Below are 24,989 nucleotides of genomic sequence, written 5' to 3'. Positions count from 1 at the left end.
CTATGCACTCTTCATGCTGGATTCTGGACACCGGGATCTGGCCTCGATATTCTGAGCTATGGATTCTGAACTATGGTGTCTGGGGTCTTGATTTTGGACTCTGAAATCCGAACTCTAGACTCCGAAGCCAGACTCTGAACTCCGGAATCTGCATGCGGAACTCTGGACTCTTGACTTTCCTCTCGGGACTCTGGATTCTGAGTTCTGGTCTCTGGACTGTGGACACTGAACATTAGATTCTGGACTCTTCATTTTCATCACTGGACGATGGACTCTTGGCGCTGTCCTCGAATTTCTGTACTATGCACTCTGGACTCTGAACCATGGGCTCTGGGGTATCTGGGGTCTTGATCCTTCACTCTAGAATTTGAACTTTAGGCTCTGCACTCGGGTCTCTGGATTCTAGACTGTGGACTCTCCTTGGAACTCTGGATTCTGGTCTCTGGGCTCTGAACTTGGGACACTGGGCTCAATATTTTGGGTTGAGGACTCTGGTCTCTGTACTCTGAACTATGCTCTCAGGATTCTTGTCTCTGGACTCTGAGCTCTAGATTGAACTCTGGATGCTGCACTCTTCACGCTAGATTCTGAACTGGCCTCTGGAGTCTGAACTCTTGCCTCAGTATTTTGGGTTAAGTACCTCGGGCTCTGGATTCTGGTTTCAGATCTCTGGACTCTGGCCACAATAATTTGGGTTGAGGTCTCTGGACCCAGGCTTCCCGACTCTGTTCGCTGCACTCTGAACTCTGGACTCTGCATTCTTAACTCTGGATTCTGGGCTCTCGCCTCGAGATTCTGTGCTATGGATTCTAGACCGTTGATTGTGGTCCCTGTGCTATGGGCTCTGGGTCTTGATTCTGGACTTTAGACTCTGAACTGTGGACTCTGAACTCTAAACTCTGGACTATGCTCTCTGCACTCGGGACTCTAGATTCTGGACTACAGACTATGGGCTCTCTCCTCGAGACTCTGGGTTCTGGTCGCTGGGCTATGGAATATAAACTCTGGATTATCGAATCTGAACTCTGGATTCTGAACTCTGAAGTCTGGAATCTGGACTCTAAACTCTGGTCACTATTTTGGGTTAGGAGCTCTAGACTTTGAGCTCTGAGCTCTGGATCATGTGTTGAGGACTTTGGTCTCAGTATTTTGGGATAAGAACTATTGACTCTGATTTCTGGTCTCTGGGCTCTCGACTCTAGGTTTTGAACTCTGGGTTCTGGCATCTGAACTCTGGGCTCTGAACTCTGCGCTCTGGATTCCGAACTCTGCATACGAAACACTGTATTCTGGACTCTGAGCTCTGTTTTTGGAACTCTGGGCTCTGATTGCTGCGCTATGGACTCTGGAATCTGAATTATGGACACTGAACTCTGGATTCTGGGCTCTAAACTCGCCTCAGTATTTTAGGTTAACGACTCGCGACTCTGGATTCTAGTCTCTTTCCTCGGGACTCTGGGCTATAGAATCTAGAGTCTGGGTTCTTTCCTCGGGATTCTGGGTTCTGGTCTCTATGCTATGGACCCTGAATAAAAATACACAAAAAAACATCAGTTTGGACAAGGAATAGTTTTTTTTTCAAATAACATTTATTCCTTGGGAGTGCCCAATTTGAATTTTTGACGGTAGGTAGGGAACATAATTTTGGAACAAAATTTCATCCAAAACAAAGATGGAGTTTTTTTGGTAAATCGACATAAATTTATAAAATCGATTTTTTTCAGTGTAAGAGTCGCTGAAGAATTTTTTCAAAGGAGATGGACGTAACGTAAATGGTAAATCGATTGCCTTGTATGCAACGCACCCAGATTCGAGTCCCGACCCCGCACATAGGGTTAGAAATTTTTCATAAGAGATTTTTCTAACCCGAAGAGGCAAATGACCTTAAGGTTAAAACCTGTATAATCGAAATTAAAAAAAAGAATTTTTTCAATATTTTTATTCAAAAATTTTGTGAAAAGTACTCTTACAACATTTTTTGTAGGATCTGTCATTTTAGGCTATTGCCATTAGAAAAAAATGGTAAAAAAAGTTTGACCCTTTTCAAAAGCCAGTCTAGACCATTTTTGGAAAAATAAAGTAGGCAAAGTGGCTTTTGTGACAAAGTCTTCATTTAAAGAAAGTTTGATTAAAATCTGAGAGGGTGCTGCCATTTCTGAATTCGATTTAGCGCGAAATTCGTCTACTAATACAATCATAGAAATCATAGAAACGATGCTATATACGGACAGAGCCCAGATTTCCATATCAGTAAGTGTTTGGTTGTTTGATGCACATATATGTACAGCTACCGAAATTCTTCATTCCACCTCTTACTACCTTTGCGGTTACATGGGTTTAATACCGAAATACGCAATTGCATGGTCTGTTATCAAATAAACAATAGAATCTTGCACAAAAGTAATAGAAACATCCCCGTCGAATTTTAGGTGTAGCATAAGGGTTTGTGAATTGGGCCGGAGTTGCAGGTTGGAATCCCGCCTCAGAAGAGATTTCTTTCACATAATTTCTTTCGCTTAACTCACCATTTCGATCCGTTTTTCCCCGTTGGATGCCATCAAAAAGTCTTAAATAAGGTATTTCCGAACAAACGCAAAGCCCACAATGCCCCCTGCTCATGGTCAAAATTCCCCCTTTACCGCATAGGGTTTGATAGCGTTTGGAGTGGGATTAACCATATAAACACTATCGCCATGGTCCGGAAGATCCCATTTAAATGGGTTTTAGAGACCATTTCTAGGTGTTTTCATGTTTGCGCGGACCATATTCATAGTATTTTCATGGGGTTGTTTAACCCATGAGAATTTGCTCGGGTAAAGCACAAAATTCACTCTTGGGCTGTATTCTATCATGCCAACCATTGGCATAGCTTGCAGACTTGCATTCTAACAACATTTTTTCTGCTGGATGTAGGTCCAAAAATGGCAATGAATTTGTTGCATTTTTTCAAGCACAATTGCAGCCTTCTAGTTAGGGAATTAACTGGACAATGCAAAACCCAATTAATTATAATGATTGGGAAAATACAGAGTGGGCGTCCTGTAATTAAGGGTCAGTCGGGAACACTACTGAATTCTAGTGGTAGCAAAATTCTACTTACAATTTGAAGTAATTGAGGTAATTCCTCAATTACTTCAATGCAGAGTGCTTCTTCCAATTGTATCAATACCCCATGTGGTCTTAAGATGACCCTTTTTTATTATTTTGAATATAAAGATTGTAACCTTATGGTCACTCGCTTCTTTTAGGGTTAGGAAAATCTCTTTAGAAAAATTTCAAACCCTATGTGCGGGGTTGGAAATTGAACCCAGGTGAGCGCCTTGTCATGATTTGTCTTTTCATCATTCCCTGATGGAAAGGATTAGGGAAGTGGTAAGGTTAGGGATATGGAAAATACCGACACAGAGAACATAGACAATAAGGATGTATTATTCACTCCTAAGGCAATAAAAGACACTTCCGGATGAGTGGATATATCAACAGCCCCGAAGGGATATTGAGATAGCAGAACGAAAACAGAAGAAATATTGCCATTCAAATACGGCTTAAAGTATAGTTCTTTATCACGCTGTGTTGGCAACAATATCATCTTTAAGCTTCAGCTCTTTGTAGATTGACTCATCTATGTAAGGAGAACCAAAAATCCGGATATGTTGAATGATTATTCAACTTGCTGAGAAATATTCCGTGTGATCTTTGTGAATCCGATTACGGAACTTCATATCATTTGATATTTAACTGGCCTGCAGAAATGCAATTGCGTATCCGGATTTTTGGTTCTCCATACATAGATGAGTCAATCTAAAGAGAGGTGAAGCTCAAGAATGATATTGTTCCTAACCCAGTGTGATAACGAACTATACTTTAAGCCGTATTTGAATCACAATATCTCTTCTGTTGTCGTTCTGTAATCTAAAAATCCCCTCGGGGGTGTTGATATATCCTCTCATCGAGAAGTGTGTTTTATTCCCTTAGGAGTGAACAATATTTCCTTATTGTTTTCTATGTCGTCATATTCCTTATCTTTAACATTACCACTTCCCCAATCCTTTCCATCAGGAAATGACGAAAAGACAAATCATGGCAAGGCACTCACCTGGGATCGATTTCCAACCCCACGCATAGGGTTAGAAATTTATCTAAAGAGATTTTTCTAACCCGAAAAGAGGCGAATGACCATAAGGTTACATCCTTTATAATCAAAATAAATAAAGAAAGGGTCATCTTAAGACCGCTTGGGGCACTCTGCAGTTTTTCTCAATTACTTTAAATTTTAAATAGGCTTTTGCCACTACTAGGATTCAGTAGTCTGCCCGGCTGACCCTTAATTACAAGGCGCCCACTCTGTTTTTCCCAATCATTATTTGTACAACTACTTAAATCTTTTTTGTTGTGGCTCCATTATGTACAACGAATATTAATAAAGCTCAAAATGTATCACTCCTGAACTCCTTTCCCAAATTTAAAAATGGTGCCTCAATATTGCACCGTTGCAAGCATTTTGCTTCAAAATAAGCAAATTACTTTCTGCTCCAGCAATTTCCTCTCTAACACTCTACTACGTAACCAATTCATATTGATCATTCTATTCCAACGGAAACGCGTCTACTTTTCCCCAACAAAAAAATCACCGAAATCGCAAAATCACGATCCCTGGCGTCAAAGTTTCAATCAATTTCATTCAAAGATTGATAAGATTCAGTTAACAATAACCCCCTCCTGGCGCAGCTAGCATCCTGTGCACATACTTTAGAGCGCCACTATAGCAACCGACAAGAGCCAGTATGCCAGTATGCATTCAATTTTCCACCGGATATGCACACAGTAACCGGAGTGGGTTCGGAGGGAAAAAAAGCTGCAATCCAATCTTCAATCTCCGATTGGCTGTGTTTTCGCCTGCAGCAAGCTCTTTGAAGCCGATCAAATCAACCCCTTAAAATCCTGAATGGCTAGGGTGAGAGGAGGGTGGGAAAAAATGGAAACACATTTGGTCACGGGAACAGAGCGTTGCATATTTTTCATTCAAGGAGAAAAAAAACAACTACCATCCAAAGTACCTACAGCAGCATGCTGATTATTACCGACCCCGTGGAAAACAGATCCTGACACTATCATCATTCTTCCCATTTCCCGACACTGCTGATGGTGGTGGATATGGTTCGCTGTGCCCGCCCGGGGTCGGTAGTCTGTTTCCGTTTCTGTTTTGGGCGCACGACGCTCTGCCGGCCGATCTGCTGGGTGTGTTTCAGGACGACATGTGAAATTCGGGTCGAGCCAGGATAAAAAGCAGATTGGTTTTTAGTTCAGCGTCCTATCCTCCATCTCGCTAGCACTTCATTTTCATTTCACTCGATTCTTTTACCCCTACTCTCATTCCGATATGGGTTTGTGCCAACAACCAACGAACGAAAAAAAAAAACTCGGGACCTGTTCAACAACAGCCGAGCAACACAGCACACAGCCCGGTTCTAGGACCGGACGGCGGAAACAGAGCAAAAAAAAATTATTGCAGAATAGACCTTCCGATGCAAGTTGCAACAACTCTCATTCTCTCACTCGGCATTCGCTAACCTCTTCTGCATCTTGTCCCGTTTCATCCGCAGGCAAACCACTGAACGAAGAGCACATTCGATGGGAACGGATCGGGTACGACATGACGATAAAAACGTCGACGACATACGCGAACGGAACCAGCTATCTGCACATCAAGGATGCCCGGCGCGAGGATGTTGGCAATTTCCGCTGTATCGCTGATAATCGTGTTGCGAATCCAACCAGCCGTGATGTTTTATTGATTGTGAAATGTAAGTGCACTACTGCTAACTGCAACCTACACACCTACTATATATAGCTGCGTAGATACATATAGAATATACAAACGCGACGAACGGACGGACGGTGGTTATCCGGTCCAAGTCCGATCCGGTTTCGCTCGTCAGCAGCCTACTGCTGGTGGTGGTGGCGTCGTTTTTTCGGCACATGGGCATTGGGTCAGACGTGGTCAGCTCATGCGGCAATAAAACATAGGTCTCCAAAGTGTCGACGGTTTCCATGCCACAGACAGGCATGCAGACGTAGTGGCGTGCCGAAGTTTTAGTGGCGACATGGTTTGTTTGGATCTTAGTGTGCCTAGTTGATGGTTCTATTATAAACAAAGCAAGCTAGAAAAGAAGTTAATCGGTGGCATCATCGTCTGCAATTGAAATTTTTTCGAAGCGAGATTTGCAAGCAATAAAAGTCCGCGAAGGTTTCTTTTCGACAAGTGTCATTAAGACAACAGTCCACCCAGTCTAAGTCTAGTTTATTTCAAATATTTTTGCTTTAAATATTTTCGAACATAAAATTACTCATTTGTGCAAAAACAATACAAAATAACGGCAGAAAAGATAAATACGAACTCTGTGGTACTTGAATCAGAGCAGAAAACCCCAGTTTACAAGTGCGGAGTTGAATATTTTCACGATACATTAGGTTTTATTGGCATGACCTAAAACGGCATATCATACGTAGAGAACTGCGGAGACACCATTTTGGATCGTTGGAAAATCGTTCTAGACTGTCAAAAATGGTTTTAATAGAAAAAACACCTATTTCGATTACATCGGAGTGGTTGCCATACCATGCTTTCGGGGTTCACGGATTTTTGTAATTTTTATCCTTTTGATCATTTTAGCATTTTTATTATTTTTATCATTTTTAACATTTACATCATTTTGAAAATTTATTGTTAAATTTATCACTTTTATCAAACTTAACACTTTCATATTTTTTATCTTTTGTATCATTTTAATTAACTTTATCATTTTTATCAAATTTGTCATTTTTACAATTTGTATCATGTTTATAATTTTAATAATTTTTACCATTTTTATCATTTTTGTTACTTTTATAATTTTTTGTATATCATTTTTGTCGTTATTAACCAATTTATCAATTTTGATATTTTTATTATTTTCAGCGTTTTTTGTTATTTTTATCAATTTAACATTTTTTAATTATTTTCATCATTCTCATAATTTACAGTATTTTTATTATTTTTATCTTCTATCATTTTCATTATTTTCATAAATTTGATTTTTTTTGGTTTATTATGATAATTTTTCTTATATTAATCATTTTTATAATTTTCAACCAATTTACCATATTATCATTACATATTAGCATTTTTTTAAAGTTTTATCATGTTTATCAATTTTAGCATTTTGGTCCTTTTGATAATTTTCATCATTTGGATCATTTTTATCATTTTTATCATTTTTATCATTTTTATCATTTTTATCATTTTTATCATTTTTATCATTTTTATCATTTTTATCATTTTTATCATTTTTATCATTTTTATCATTTTTATCATTTTTATCATTTTTATCATTTTTATAATTTTTATCATTTTTATCATTATCATTTTCATCATTTTTATTATTTGTATCATTTTTATCATTTTTATCATGTTTATCATTTTTTACATTTTAATTATTTTTTATTATTTTTAGTAATATTAAAAAAATACAAAATGAATAAAAAATTTAGCTTTTCCATAATTTTTATCAATTTTATTTATTTTTTTATTTTCATCCTTTTATCATTTTCATCATTTAGGTCATTTTTATATTTTTTATAAATTTTATCAATCATCTTAACTTTATCATTTGTATCATTTACATCATTTTTATATTATTTAGAAAAAATTTCATTTTTATTATTTTTATCATGTTAATCATTTTTGTCATTTACTCCATTTTTATCATTTGTATTTTCCTTGGCATGTTTATTATTATTATTATTCTTATTATTTTGTTAATTTTTTCGCGTTTTTATCATTTTTTAACAATTTTATTATTTTTATCTTTTTTATCAATGCATCATTTTAATCCTATTAATCATCTGGAATTGAGCCCAGTAATCCAGACATTCGTTAGAGATCGATTATTGTTTTAGTGAAGCAATCAAGAAAAAACAAAATATAGGCCTAGAAATACTAAATCCAATAATCCATAAACTTGAAAACTCAGAATTCGAAATTCAATGATTCCTAAAATTCAACAGTCAAATACCGAACATTCAAAAAGCCAAATTTTGAAGAACCCATGAGCTCAAAGACCCGAAAACCTGAAATTTCAGGAAACCAAGAATCATACAATAAAAAAATCCTGATTCTTATAAACTAAAAATTAAAGAACACAAAAATTTATGAATCCAAGAATTCAACAGCATCCGTGAAGCCACGAATTTTTCTAAGAATTGAGTTCCTCAATCTCAGAAGCCCACAGTTCTGAAATCCCAGAATCCCAGAAGCTCAGAATTACGGATTTCAAGATTCCCATAATCCCAGAACCCAAGAATTCAAGAATCCAATATTCTCAGAATCCTAAAGTCTCAGAATCTCAAATACTCAGAAACACAGAACTCCGGAATCATCCCACAATCCCAGAAACCCAGAGTCCCAGTATTTCAGAATCCCAAGATTCCAGAATTCTAGTATCCCAGAATCCCAGAGTTCTATTATACCAGTACCCCAGATTCTCAGAACACTTCCCAGATTCCTACAATCTCAGAATCCTAGGATACCAGAATCCCAGAATCTCAGATGCTCTAAATCTCAGTATCGCAGATATTCAGAAATCCCAGAATCCTACTATTTCAGAATACCGACACCTAAAATTTCAGAATCCCAGAACCGCAAGAGAATTTCAGAACCCAAGCATCTTAAAATCCTAGAATCGTCCCAGATACACGCCAGAATCATCCCACAATCATTATGAAATCATCCCAAAATCGTCCAAAGAACATCACACAATCCCAGAGTCCCAGAATCGCAGAATTCCAGGATTTTCCAATTCTAAAATCTTAGAATCGAGGGAGCTCTGAATCTCAGTATTCCAGATTCGCAAAAATCTCACAATTTCGGAATGCACGACCTTCAAAATCCCAGAACAGCAAGACAATTCCCAGAATCATCGCGTAATGATCCCAGAATCCCAGAGTCCCAGTATCAGTATCCCCCAGGATCCTAGAATTTCATAATCCCAGAGGGATTATGAAATTCTAGAATCCTGGAGGAATACTGGATAAGGATAAATCCAAGGATCCCTGAATCCCATAATTTCAGAATAGAAGACCCTCAAAATCCCAGAATCTCAGAATCATAGACCCGCAAGAGAATTCCAGAATCCCAGAATGATCCCAGAATCATCCCAGAAATTTAGTGTTCCACAATCTTCTAATCCCAGGACTCTAGAATTCCATAATCCCAGAATCTCAAAAGCTTTGAATCTCAGTATTCCTGAATCTCAAAAATCCTAAAATCACTGAACCCTTTATTACGGAATACCCCTAAAATCCCACAACCGCAAGAGAAGTCCAGAGACCCAAAATCCCAGAATTATCCCTGAATCATCCGAGAATCATCCCTAAATCGTTCCAGAAACATCCCAGGATCCCAAAAATCCCAGGATTCCAGAATCCCAGAATCTAAGAATCTCCGAATCTCAGTACCGAAGAACCTTAGAAATCCCAGTTCACTCAAACTCTCACAATTTCAGAATACCTGACTCCAAAAATTCCAGAATCCCAGAACAGCAAGAGAATTCCAGAATTCCACAATCCCTGAAGCTCGGAATAGCAATACCCCAGATTGCTAGAATCCCAGAATTTCATAAATCCTAAAATCCCAGAATCCCAAAATCCGAGTATCTAAGAATCTCAGAACTTTGTAATTCCAACATCCCAGAATCCTCAAGTTTGCAAAACCAGGAAGCCCAGCATCCCAGAATCCAGGAACTAATGAATGCAAGAACTCGATTGTCTAAGTATCTGATAGTCCAAAAACTCCAGTCCCAGTCATAAAATTATTGGATCGTCGAATCGTAAAATTCTTGGATCATCGGATTCTTGAATTGCGAAATTCTCGAATTTCGTTTTTGGTTTTTGATAAGAGCAGAACATTTATTTTAATCAAAGTTTTTTTCTGTGTGCAGAATCAACTAATTCTAAAATACAAGAACCCAAAAATTCAACAATCCAAGAATCCAAAAGTGAGTCCGTGAAGCCATGACTTTAAGAATCGCATTAACCCCAAAATCTTAGAATCCCAGATTCCCAGAAGCTCATAAGCTCAGAATCTCAGAATCCCCGAATTCCCAAATCCCTGCAACCACAAATCCACTAAATTCCGAATCCCACAAACCTCCAATCCTCGAATCCCCGAATACCCAAATCCCTGCAACCCCAAATACCCGAGTCTACGAATCCGCGAGTCACCAAATCCCAGTATCCCAGAATCATAGACTCGAAGAATTCCAGAATTTCAGTATCCAAAAGTTCTAGAACTTCATAATCTCAGAATCCTAGAATGCAAGAATCTCAGAATGCCAGAATGTTGGAATCCCGAAATGCCGGAATCCCAGAATCCTGGAAAACCAGAACCTTAGAATCTCAGAATTCCAGGATCTCAAAATCCCAGAATTTGAAATACTCAATGTACCAGATTCGCATAATCCCAGAGCACCAGAATCCCAGATCCTTAAAATTCGGGAATCCCGGAATTCTAGAATGCAGGAATCGCAGATTTCCAGTTTCTCAGAATCTCAGAATACCAGAATTCCCGAATCCTTCACTCGCACAATCCAAGGAAGACAGGATTGCAGATTACCAGAATCCACTATTCCGGAATTCAGAATCATAGACTCGAGGAATCCCAGGATTGGAGTATTCAAAAATTCTATAACTCTGAGTCCTAAAATGCCAAGTTACCAGTATGTCAGAATTTTGGAATCCCAGAATGCCAGAATCCCGGAATAACCGGAATCGCAGGATCCCAGTATATCAGAATCCCAAAAACTCAGAATACCAGATTCCCATAATACCAGAGCACTAGAATCTCAGAATCTCGAAGAAGAATCTCAGATTACCAGAATCCCCGAATCCCTCACTTGTAGAATCCATGGATGCCAGGATTACAGATTAACAGAATCCAGTATCCAAGAATTCAGAATCATAGACTCGAAGAATCCCAGAGTTCCAGTATTCAAAAATTCTAGAACTCTGAGTCCTAGAATGCCAAACTACCAGTATGCCACAATCTTGGAGTCCCAGAATCCCGGAATAGTCGGAATCTCAGAATTCCAGAATCACAGAATCTCAAAATTCAGGAATTCTAAAATACGGGATTCCAGGCATTAGAGATTCCCAGATTTTCAGAATCCCAAAATCCCTCAGTCGCAGAATCCCAGTATCTCAAGACTCCAATATCACAGGATCACAGATTCCCAGATTCCTAGGATCTCAGAATCCCAGATTGCCACTATGCCAGAATGCCAGAATTCCAGAATCCCACAATTCCGGAGTCCCAGAATTACAAAATCCAGCAATCCCGAAATTCTAAAATATCTGAATCCAGGAATCCTAGAATACCAAAATACCAGAATCTGAGAGTCCCTTGTTACCAGAATCTCAAAATCTCAGAATTCGACGATTCAGGAATCCCCACAAATCCCAGGACCCGACGATGCAAACATTCGACGAAATACATGGAAGACCCGTTTTTATCAGCCCCCAATTTTATCGGTTTTTTACCTAATTTTATCAACGAGACAGGGCTATAAGATTATGTCTTGGAATTGAAGAAGAACATTATTATAACTTCGGTTTATTGAAAAGAAATAAGCAAATGTTTTTTTTGTTGTTCCCATTTTGTCAACCCAAATATTAGCCAAGGGGGCTGATAAAAACGGGTCTTCGCTGTATGTACTACCCACGATTCCTTTTTCCCCGTTTTCTATGGGGTTTCCTATCTTTATGGGACTGATTTGCGATCATATGCAGTGTATAGATGATCAAATAATTCATCGATCCAAAAAACTTCGACACTCCAAGAATTCGATGTTCCAAGATTCAGAAGTCGACGTGTAGAAATCCGATGATTCCAGAATCCGACGATTCAAGAATACGATGATTCCAGAATCCGATTATGCCAGAAACTGATCATTCAAGGATTCAAGAATTCTATGATCCAAGAAAGAAACGGTGTAAGAATCTAACGATCCAAAAATGCAAGACTGTTCAAGAATCGTTCATGAATCCGACGATTCCAGATCCAAAAGATCAAAGAATCCGTCGATTGAAGAAACCGAATGTCAAAGAATCCAATAATATAAACGACTATACAAGAATCCAATAATCCAAGAAGATTCAAGAATCCAACGATCCGTCCATCGAGGAATTCAACAATCCAAAAATCCGACGTCTCAAGAATCCGACGATCCAAGTATCTGAAAATCCAAAAATCATACAATCCAAGTATGTGAAGATCCAAGAATCGAACGCTCCTAGAATCTGACGATCCAATAATTCACCCAAAAGAACCCAAGGACTGGACGATTCAGAAATATAACGAATTAAGAATCTGACGATTCCAGAGGCCGAGGAACCAAGAATCCGACAATCCAAAAATCCGACGATACAAGAATCCAATGATTCAAGAATCTGAGAATCCAAGAATTCGATGATATAAGAATCCATCGATCCAAGAACTCGACGATCCAACGATGCATGAACCCGACGATTCAGGAAACTGACGATCTAAGAATCTGACGATTTCAGAACCCAAAGATCCAAGAATCAGAAGCTCAGAGATTCGGACGATTTAGAAATCCGACGCCCCAATCATCCAAGAATTCAACGATCCAAAATGACGACGACCCAACAATCCAAAGATCCAAAAATCGGACGATTCAAGAATCCGAAGATTAAAGTAACTGACGATCTAAGAACCTAATGATCCAAGGAATCGTTGATCCTAGAATCCAACGATTTAAGAATGCTCTAAGAAGCCGATGATTCAAACATTCGACGATTCAAGAATCTGAGAATCCAAGAATCCGACGATCCAAGAATCCATCGATCCAAGAACTCGACGATCCGACAATGCAAGAATTGAACTATTCATGAAACTGCCGATCTAAGAATCTGACGATTTTAGAACCCAAAAATCCAAGAATCCCAGGATCCAAGAATGCGATGATCCAAAAATCGGATGATCCATGAGTCCGACGATCCAAGAATCCGCAGATCCAAGTAAACAAAGATCCAAGTAACCGACGATCCTAGAACCTAATGATCCAAGAAATCGTTGAACCAACAATCCAACGAAACCTCTAAGAATCCAATGATTAAGGAATCCGACGATCCACGAATCCAATTAATCAGATATTAACATTTTCTTTTACTTTGCTGAAAAAAAAACACGTTTGTATCTTACTTTTAGGGATATTAAACTCCCAACTTTTATCAGAAGACGCGTCGTTTCACACTTTCAAACTTCCTCGAGAAGACTTACCATGAAACTCTATGGAAAATGTCGTTTTGAAACGCCGTGGAATCGAAAAATTCAAACATTCCGGCATACAAGTCTTGATGAAAAATTTAAAATAGCTATTATTGATACTGTTAACAAAGCCGTAGGCCTAATTTATTTTATATGCAGCAAAAAAACTTAGGTGTGCTGGGGTGGTTAATCATTATGCTTTCTCCAGTTATTTGTTGTCCTCGTCCATGTTTGCATCACTGGCGGTGTTGCACTGCTTACGGCCGGATGTTTTTGTTTACTTTTAGAATGTGTGTGTTACGCTTGTCAATCCGACCTCTTTTGCATTGCATCAAAGATATCCCACTTTCAAATTCCACAAACTTGAACAACATCATTTTGGTGATTCCAACACCATCGTTCGAGTTCTCATTGAACCAGCCGAACGCCCAAATTTCTTTCAGCGTGTAATTGCGTGAGCATGTCAGATACTTTCGGAAATGTGTTTCTTTTCGCACCGGAATGAGAGTGAGAAGAATGGCAAATGGATTGCAACGGTCAATAGAAGAACGATGAATTCCATTTATACTTGACCGGAGCTAAATTCGGGAACCACCTATGATTCTCACAAACGTATTCTATTCAACAATATCCCGAATATTATATTCATGTATTGTTGAGTGCAAAAATCACAATTTCCAATTACTACTACTTTTGTGTACTAATGAAGCAAATTAAAATGAATTTCGTTTGGAGAACTGTTTGTATCATTCATGAAATCTCCGAGCGCATCGGTAATAGCAACATTTCTAAATGAAATTTATATCAAAAAGGCCAAGTAGCTATTAAAGATTTTGGAGACAGCTGGAACTGGAACTGGTCTAACTATTAAGTCGGTGTTCGTTCTTGTATAGATAAAGATTTATCAGCAAACCGAATAACAACGTGACATACGTCACTTTTAATGGTTCTACTATACTAGTTGTACTTACTTCAAAATTCAATACAAGGTTGCTATGATTATATTCAATCAAATTTTTTAACTTGTGTTCCAATATTGTGGGCCAATATTTTGAAATTGGTCCTTACAATAAAAGATTAGATTTATTATTCATCAAAGCTTTTGTTCCATCACGAGATGGTATTCCAGCAACAGAGAAGGTGAAAGCAAAAAAAATTCAATCTTTTCTGAAGAATTGAACTTTGAGAGAAAAAAACCAATCTGCGTCATTTAAAATATCACAATGACCCACATTTCACTCAATTTAAATGAAGCACAAAACGTTAACTTTGGTTTCAAAACAACAGTTAATTAGTTCAAGGGTAAAACAAGATAAATACCAATTTGTAAATCAAAACAGTTCCGCTTATCGAGTCTTTACTTTCGTAATTTAGTTCAAATACTGACGATATTAGGCTGAATGCTGCCTTCTCTCATAGCGTCGAGCTAAACATTTCTCTACCACAAGCTGCTGGTATGGTTCGTAAATCAACACGAATTCTGAGACTGTACACAGTTACACATAGTATGGAAAATACCGGGAAAATCCACACAAAATAAAATAAACATTTATTACATTTCCAATACATTAAATACTAATCTTATTGTATTCCATCCCCCCCCCCCCCGCAACAGTCATCCCGGAGATCGACAAATCCCCGCCCATGCTCCGCGCAGCAGCCAGCGGTGGCGAACGGGGCCGTCTACCCTGCCGGGCCCAGTCCGCACCCCGTCCCAAGTTCTACTGGTCCCGGGCGGGCCAAAGTTTGAACGTGAACCAAACCGCCAAATACTACGTCGAGAACAAACAAATTGACTCGCTGACATACGAATCGATTCTGCTAATCGAACGTGTCACCTCCAGCGATTACGGCCAGTACGAGTGCACCGCCCGGAACGAGCTCGGTAGCGTCAAGGAGAACGTACGGTTAGATGTAACCTCACCGCCCGATCCGCCGCTAAGTTTGAACATTCTCAACGTGACGCACGATACGGTGATGCTCGCCTGGACGCCCGGTTTCGATGGCGGTATGAAGGCCAACTATCGGGTGCGCTATCGGGAGGCCAACAGCGATCACTACCGGTACGAGGACAGTCTTCCGAACTCGCACAAACTGACCATCGTTGGGCTGCGAATGAACACGCTGTATCTGTTCTCGGTGATGGCCTCCAATGCGCTCGGTTCCAGCAAATATCTGCCCGATACGACTCGGGCACAAACGAAAGGTAATTTGTCTCTTTTTGTTTTAAATAGATTAGTAAGCTGCTTTGTTTGACCACTTTGACGAGATGAAAATGGTTTTCAGGTAACCGATTTGCATCGAAGCTGGCCAAACAAATTTTAATTAAAAATTGAAATTATTCTCTCATTTTTCTTCATATTTCCACCCGCCTACTACCTACACTCATAATCCTAATCTGCGTTTAACGAAATGGACCAACCGCGCAAAAAAACCGAATGACCGAACAAAAAATCCTTTCTCCTGATAAATAAAACCGTTCTGCAAACAAAAACAACAACAAACAGATACCCCTCCGTCCCAGCCGGCTTCTTCCCTGGGCAGTAAGCCACCGGTTGGGCCGCCCCCATCGTCCATTGGAGCCTCCGGGCTGTTGCTGCTGATAGGCGTCGCAGCCGGTATCTGCCTGGTGCTGCTCAACATACTGCTCATCGGATGCTGCATCCACCGGCGAACCAGCCACAAGCGAGTGAAAAGGGGTAAAAGCTGTTATGCTTTGGTTTTTCCTTCTGTTCCGGTTTTTTTTTTGTGTTTCCACTTGCTGTTGGTACCATGACCAGAAAGCTGCTGCGTAGCAGGTCCGATCAGGACTCCGAGGGGTAGGTCAATGAATCCATTTCTATGCGGTCGCATGGTTCAATGGGGGTTTTGTTTATGTACGCTGGTGCTCGTCGAGCATGGCGAACCGAACGACCGGGTTTGCAGTCTGTATAAATATACAGTAAAAATAAAGAATTTCAAACGGAATATGATGTTTCGACATGCTCCGAGAGTTGTTTGTTGACTTTGATATTATTGCGAGGGCATAAAAAATGTACGAGTTGGTCGTTTTAGATCTAAATCTATTGGAATCATCGAACCCGGTCTGACTCACTGATTGGAAAAAAAAACCTTTAACCATATTGATGTTTTGTTTCGAAATGTTTTGCATATGCTATATTTTGTTGGAACATATTCTACAAAGCCCCTCGGAAAAAAATCGGACCTGCTACTCCCACACACGATTTGCTCCTGTTAAAAAAAACAACTGAAGAAAAATGCATACCTCTCAAACCAAGCAGCCGGACACTACGCCTGTTCCCAAAATATAGCCGTTCCTCGTGTAATTTTCATTTTTACTAGCCCTTCAAACCAGAACCGTTACTACAGAGGTTCGACAGCGGCGACGGGTGCTGCTGTTGCTGTTGCTACACTAATTACCTTTTAATGGTCCATTGTGTTGTACACCACTTTACTGACGCTCAGGGGCAGGTCTGCAGTGACACTCCGGTTGTTGAGGCTACACCGTACCAGTCCCACAGACGAAAAACAAAATCACCGTTCAGCGTGACGGCGGCTGCTGCGGGATCCTGTGCGGGATCCGGGCACGGTCAGGTTTTCCCTCGTGGAGCACCGCGGATAATACAGCTCGAGGTTTTTAATTGTCCAGTCTCGGAACACAATCCGGCGAAAGCAATTTTCCAACTGTTTGCTATACAGCTCGGCGGAGGAGGTGGCGGTGGTTTTTTTACTAACCACCACTCGGCGAAATTGAAGAACTCGGGTGCAAGAAATAAAATGCAAAATTTGCTGGCGCACACACAAAATGAGTCGCTTTTGAAAAATTCTGCTGCTGAATAGTTGATGCGTTTGTGTTCAGTTGCTCCTGCGCCTTAAATGGGGAGTAGATAAAAACTAATGAAAAATTTTATCGTCTGCCGACTGCCCGATTGTTCCCCGGTGCCCGCTGCTGTTGGTGGAAGCGGGAAATTACTTGTTCGCTATTTTTTTTTTCTTTCGTTAGTCTGTTTGAATTGGTAGCAGTACTGTCAATTGTTTCGCTTTTCCTTGCGCTGCTTGTTAATTGGCACGCGAAAAAAAACTACACCGTTGAGTTTACTTTTCGATTGTTCTTGGTTAAATCCAGAAATAGAAGAATTGCTTGTCCTTGTCACTGTGTTCGGTGATGCATATTTTTAAAAAGAAACTTTGTTGATTGTGATAGAAAGTCTACTTTTGTGATTTTTACCAAGCGCAGTGCGCCTCCATTAATCTTCGTCTGTTTCATGGAGGCGGTGATGTTTCAAATACAGGTGAGACTCGATTATCCTCACTCCGGATATTCAAATAAATTTTTTACGTTATTAAACAATTGTTAACGCGTCATTTATGAAGAAGTTGAAAACAAAATATGCCGGTCTAATTTTTCTACTACTGAGTGCTGGAAACTCGAAACTCGAAACTCGAAACTCGAAACTCGAAACTCGAAACTCGAAACTCGAAACTCTAAACTCTAAACTCTAAACTCTAAACTCTAAACTCTAAACTCTAAACTCTAAACTCTAAACTCTAAACTCTAAACTCTAAACTCTAAACTCTAAACTCTAAACTCTAAACTCTAGACTCAAGACTCTAGACTCTAAACTCTATAAAATCGAAGAATCGAAAAATGAAAACATTGAAGAATCTAAAATAGAAAATTCGAGAAAATTTCGAAAACATAAAAAATTCGACAAATCGAAAAGACAAAAAAAAATTAAAAAATTTGACAATAAAAAAATCAAAAATTTCAGAAGCAAAGAAGTTTAAAAAAACGTTTATCAAAAAATCGAATCATTGAAAAATTGGAAAATCGAAAAATCGAAAATAAAATAAAATAATCGAAAAATCGAGGAATTGATAAAATTTGATAAATTGAACAAAATCGATGAAAAACGACAAAAAGCGATAAATCGTAAAAGTCGGTTAATCTAGAAAAATCTATAAAAAGCGGTAAATCGATAAAAATCGATAAAGATCTTTAAAAAGCGATAAAAATCCATTAATCGATTTATAGATGAAATTGATTACTCCATAAAATCGATAACTTGATAAAAATCAATAAATTTATATAAATCGATCAATTGGTACATCGATAAATATAGATAAATAGACAAAAATAATAAATCGATAAATTGATGAAAATGAAGAAGTCGATAAAACGATAAGTCAAAAATTCACAAATTCGAAGATTCAAAAAGTCGAAAATTCGAAATTTTTAAAGTCCGAAACTCCCAAAAATCAATAAATAAAAAACCAAGAAATCAAAAAAACTGAAAAATAAAGAAAGTGAAAAATCTGAAAAATCGAGCAACCGAACAATCGTACAATCGAACAATCGATAAATCGATGACAAATCGATAAATCGATGATGAATCGATAAATCGATGATGAATCGATAAATCGATAATGAATCGATAAATCGATGATGAATCGATAAATCGATGATGAACCGATAAATCAATGATGAATCGATAAATCGATGATGAATCGATAAATCGATGATAAATCGATAAACCGATGATAAATCGATAAATCGATGATAAATCGATAAATCAATGATAAATCGATAAATCGATAAATCGATGATAAATCGATGATAAATCGATAAATCGATGATAAATCGATAAATCGATGATAAATCGATAAATCGATGATAAATCGATAACTCGATGATAAATCGATAACTCGATGATAAATCGATAAATCGATGATAAATCGATAAATCGATAAATCGATAAATTGATGATAAATCGATAAATCGATGATAAATCGATAAATCGATGATAAATCGATAAATCGATAAATCGATGATAAATCGATAAATCGATGATAAATCGATAAATCGATGATAAATCGATAAATCGATGATAAATCGACAAATCGATGATAAATCTATACATCGATGATAAATCGATAAATCGATGATAGATCGATAAATCGATGATAAAACGATAAATCGATGATAAATCGATAAATCGATGATAAATCGATGATAAATCGATAAATCGATGATAAATCGATAAATCGATGATAAATCGATAACTCGATGATAAATCGATAACTCGATGATAAATCGATAAATCGATGATAAATCGATAAATCGATGATAAATCGATAAATCGATGATAAATCGATAAATCGATGATAAATCGATAAATCGATGATAAATCGATGATAAATCGATAAATCGATGATAAATCGATAAATCGATGATAAATCGATAAATCGATGATAAATCGATAAATCGATAAATCGATGATAAATCGATAAATCGATGATAAATTGATAAATCGATGATAAATCGATAAATCGATGATAAATCGATAAATCGATGATAAATCGATAAATCGATGATAAATCGATAAATCGATAAATCGATGATAAATCGATAAATCGATAAATCGATGATAAATCGATAAATCGATGATAAATCGATAAATCGATGATAAATCGATAAATCGATGATAAATCGATAAATCGATGATAAATCGATAAATCGATGATAAATCGATAAATCGATGATAAATCGATAAATCGATGATAAATCGATAAATCGATGATAAATCGATGATAAATCGATAAATCGATGATAAATCGATAATCGACGATAAATCGATAAATCGATGATAAATCGATGATAAATCGATAAATCCATAAATCGATGATAAATCGATAAATCGATGATAAATCGATAAATCGATGATAAATCGATAAATCGATAAATCGATGATAAATCGATAAATCGATGATAAATCGATAAATCGATGATAAATCGATAAATCGATGATAAATCGATAAATCGATGATAAATCGATAAATCGATGATAAATCGATAAATCGATGATAAATCGATAAATCGATGATAAATCGATAAATCGATGACAAATCGATAAATCGATGATAAATCGATAAATCGATGATAAATCGATAAATCGATGATAAATCGATAAATCGATGATAAAGCGATAAATCGATGATAAATCGATAAATCGATGATAAATCGATAAATCGATGATAAATCGATAAATCGATGATAAATCGATAAATCGATGATAAATCGATAAATCGATGATAAATCGATAAATCGATGATAAATCGATAAAACGATGATAAATCGATAAATCGATGATAAATCGATAACTCGATGATAAATCGATAAATCGATGATAAATCGATAAATCGATGAAAAATCGATAAATCGATGATAAATCGATGATAAATCGATAAATCGATGATAAATCGATAAATCGATGATAAATCGATAAATCGATGATAAATCGATGATAAATCGATAAATCGATGATAAATCGATAAATCGATGATAAATCGATAAATCGATGATAAATCGATAAAGCGATGATAAATCGATGATAAATCGATGATAAGATGATAAATCGATAAATCGATGATAAATCGATAAATCGATGATAAATTGATAAATCGATGATAAATCGATAAATCGATGATAAATCGATAAATCGATGATAAATCGATAAATCGATGATAAATCGATAAATCGATGATAAATCGATAAATCGATGATAAATCGATAAATCGATGATAAATCGATAAATCGATGATAAATCGATGATAAATCGATAAATCGATGATAAATCGATGACAAATCGATAAATCGATGATAAATCGATAAATCGATGATAAATCGATAAATCGATGATAAATCGATGACAAATCGATAAATCGATGATAAATCGATAAATCGATAAATCGATGATAAATCGATAAATCGATAAATCGATGATAAATCGATAAATCGATGATAAATCGATAAATCGATAAATCGATGATAAATCGATAAATTGATGATAAATCGATAAATCGATAAATCGATGATAAATCGATAAATCGATGATAAATCGATAAATCGATGATAAATCGATAAATCGATGATAAATCGATAAATCGATGATAAATCGATAAATCGATGATAAATCGATTAATCCATGATAAATCGATAAATCGATAAATCGATGATAAAGCGATAAATCGATGATAAATCGATGATAAATCGATGATAAATCGATGATAAATCGATAAATCGATGATAAATCGATAAATCGATGATAAATCGATGATAAATCGATAAATCGATGATAAATCGATAAATCGATGATAAATCGATAAATCGATGATAGATCGATAAATCGATGATAAATCGATAAATCGATGATAAATCGATAAATCGATGATAAATCGATAAATCGATGATAAATCGATAAATCGATGATAAATCGATAAATCGATGATAAATCGATAAATCGATGATAAATCGATAAATCGATGATAAATCGATAAATCGATGATAAATCGATAAATCGATGATAAATCGATAAATCGATGATAAATCGATAAATCGATGATAAATCGATAAATCGATGATAAATCGATAAATCGATGATAAATCGATAAATCGATGATAAATCGATAAATCGATGATAAATCGATAACTCGATGATAAATCGATGATAAATCGATAAATCGATGATAAATCGATAAATCGATGATAAATCGATAAATCGATGAAAAATCGATAAATCGATGATAAATCGATAAATCGATGATAAATCGATAAATCGATGATAAATCGATAAATCGATGATAAATCGATAAATCGATGATAAATCGATAAATCGATAAATCGATGATAAATCGATAAATCGATGATAAATCGATAAATCGATGATAAATCGATAAATCGATGATAAATCGATGATAAATCGATGATAAGATGATAAATCGATAAATCTATGATAAATTGATAAATCGATGATAAATCGATAAATCGATGATAAATCGATAAATCGATGATAAATCGATAAATCGATGATAAATCGATAAATCGATGATAAATCGATAAATCGATGATAAATCGATAAATCGATGATAAATCGATAAATCGATGATAAATCGATAAATCGATGATAAATCGATAAATCGATGATAAATCGATAAATCGATGATAAATCGATAAATCGATGATAAATTGATTAATCGATGATAAATCGATAAATCGATGATAAATCGATAAATCGATGATAAATCGATAAATCGATGATAAATCGATAAATCGATGATAAATCGATAAATCGATGATAAATCGATAAATCGATGATAAATCGATAAATCGATGATAAATCGATAAATCGATGATAAATCGATAAATCGATGATAAATCGATAAATCGATAAATCGATGATAAATCGATAAATCGATGATAAATCGATAAATCGATGATAAATCGATAAATCGATGATAAATCGATAAATCGATGATAAGTCGATAAATCGATGATAAATCGATAAATCGATGATAAATCGATAAATCGATGATAAATCGATAAATCGATGATAAATCGATAAATCGATGATAAATCGATAAATCGATGATAAATCGATAAATCGATAAAGCGATGATAAATCGATGATAAATCGATGATAAGATGATAAATCGATAAATCGATGATAAATCGATAAATCGATGATAAATTGATAAATCGATGATAAATCGATAAATCGATGATAAATCGATAAATCGATGATAAATCGATAAATCGATGATAAATCGATAAATCGATGATAAATCGATAAATCGATGATAAATCGATAAATCGATGATAAATCGATAAATCGATGATAAATCGATAAATCGATGATAAATCGATAAATCGATGATAAATCGATAAATCGAAGATAAATCGATGATAAATCGATAAATCGATGATAAATCGATGACAAATCGATAAATCGATGATAAATCAATAAATCGATAAATCGATGATAAATCGATAAATCGATGACAAATCGATAAATCGATGATAAATCGATAAATCGATGATAAATCGATAAATCGATGATAAATCGATAAATCGATGATAAATCGATAAATCGATGATAAATCGATAAATCGATGATAAATCGATAAATCGATGATAAATCGATAAATCGATGATAAATCGATAAATTGATGATAAATCGATAAATCGATAAATCGATGATAAATCGATAAATCGATGATAAATCGATGATAAATCGATAAATCGATGATAAATCGATAAATCGATGATAAATCGATAAATCGATGATAAATCGATAAATCGATGATAAATCGATAAATCGATGATAAATCGATTAATCCATGATAAATCGATAAATCGATAAATCGATGATAAATCGATGATAAATCGATGATAAATCGATGATAAATCGATGATAAATCGATGATAAATCGATGATAAATCGATAAATCGATGATAAATCGATAAATCGATGATAAATCGATAAATCGATGATAAATCGATAAATCGATGATAAATCGATGATAAATCGATAAATCGATGATAAATCGATAAATCGATGATAAATCGATAAATCGATGATAAATCGATAAATCGATGATAAATCGATAAATCGATGATAAATCGATAAATCGATGATAGATCGATAAATCGATGATAAATCGATAAATCGATGATAAATCGATAAATCGATAAATCGATGATAAATCGATAAATCGATGATAAATCGATAAATCGATGATAAATCGATAAATCGATGATAAATCGATAAATCGATGATAAATCGATAAATCGATGATAAATCGATAAATCGATGATAAATCGATAAATCGATGATAAATCGATAACTCGATGATAAATCGATGATAAATCGATAAATCGATGATAAATCGATAAATCGATGATAAATCGATAAATCGATGATAAATCGATAAATCGATGATAAATCGATAAATCGATGATAAATCGATAAATCGATGATAAATCGATAAATCGATGATAAATCGATAAATCGATGATAAATCGATAAATCGATGATAAATCGATAAATCGATGATAAATCGATGATAAATCGATGATAAGATGATAAATCGATAAATCTATGATAAATTGATAAATCGATGATAAATCGATAAATCGATGATAAATCGATAAATCGATGATAAATCGATAAATCGATGATAAATCGATAAATCGATGATAAATCGATAAATCGATGATAAATCGATAAATCGATGATAAATCGATAAATCGATGATAAATCGATAAATCGATGATAAATCGATAAATCGATGATAAATCGATAAATCGATGATAAATCGATAAATCGATGATAAATCGATAAATCGATGATAAATCGATAAATCGATAAATCGATGATAAATCGATAAATCGATGATAAATCGATGACAAATCGATAAATCGATAAATCGATGATAAATCGATAAATCGATGATAAATCGATAAATCGATGATAAATCGATAAATCGATGATAAATTGATTAATCGATGATAAATCGATAAATCGATGATAAATCGATAAATCGATAAATCGATGATAAATCGATAAATCGATAAATCGATGATAAATCGATAAATCGATGATAAATCGATAAATCGATGATAAATCGATAAATCGATAAATCGATGATAAATCGATAAATTGATGATAAATCGATAAATCGATGATAAATCGATAAATCGATGATAAATCGATAAATCGATGATAAATCGATAAATCGATGATAAATCGATAAATCGATAAATCGATGATAAATCGATAAATCGATGATAAATCGATAAATCGATAATAAATCGATAAATCGATGA

General features: G+C 35.8%; 1 protein-coding gene across 4 annotated transcripts in view; it reads left to right on the top strand.

Annotated features, from left to right (window-relative positions):
- LOC131688989 (nephrin) overlaps positions 1-24,989 on the top strand; it is an 837,157-nt gene that overhangs the window by 785,300 nt on the left and 26,868 nt on the right. For 3 of the 4 annotated variants that reach the window (XM_058973698.1, XM_058973697.1, XM_058973700.1), the window contains exons 17-19: positions 5,604-5,804; positions 14,940-15,530; positions 15,832-16,023. In XM_058973698.1, the coding sequence (XP_058829681.1) occupies positions 5,604-5,804; positions 14,940-15,530; positions 15,832-16,023 (984 nt within the window). The remainder of the gene's footprint in view (positions 1-5,603; positions 5,805-14,939; positions 15,531-15,831; positions 16,024-24,989) is intronic. The other variant, XM_058973699.1, reaches the window with a different exon arrangement.

This window comes from Topomyia yanbarensis, chromosome 3, assembly GCF_030247195.1.
Source record: "Topomyia yanbarensis strain Yona2022 chromosome 3, ASM3024719v1, whole genome shotgun sequence".
Taxonomy (NCBI): domain Eukaryota; kingdom Metazoa; phylum Arthropoda; class Insecta; order Diptera; family Culicidae; genus Topomyia; species Topomyia yanbarensis.
Note: the sequence above shows the minus strand (reverse complement) of the source record. Positions and strands in the feature narration are given on the sequence as shown.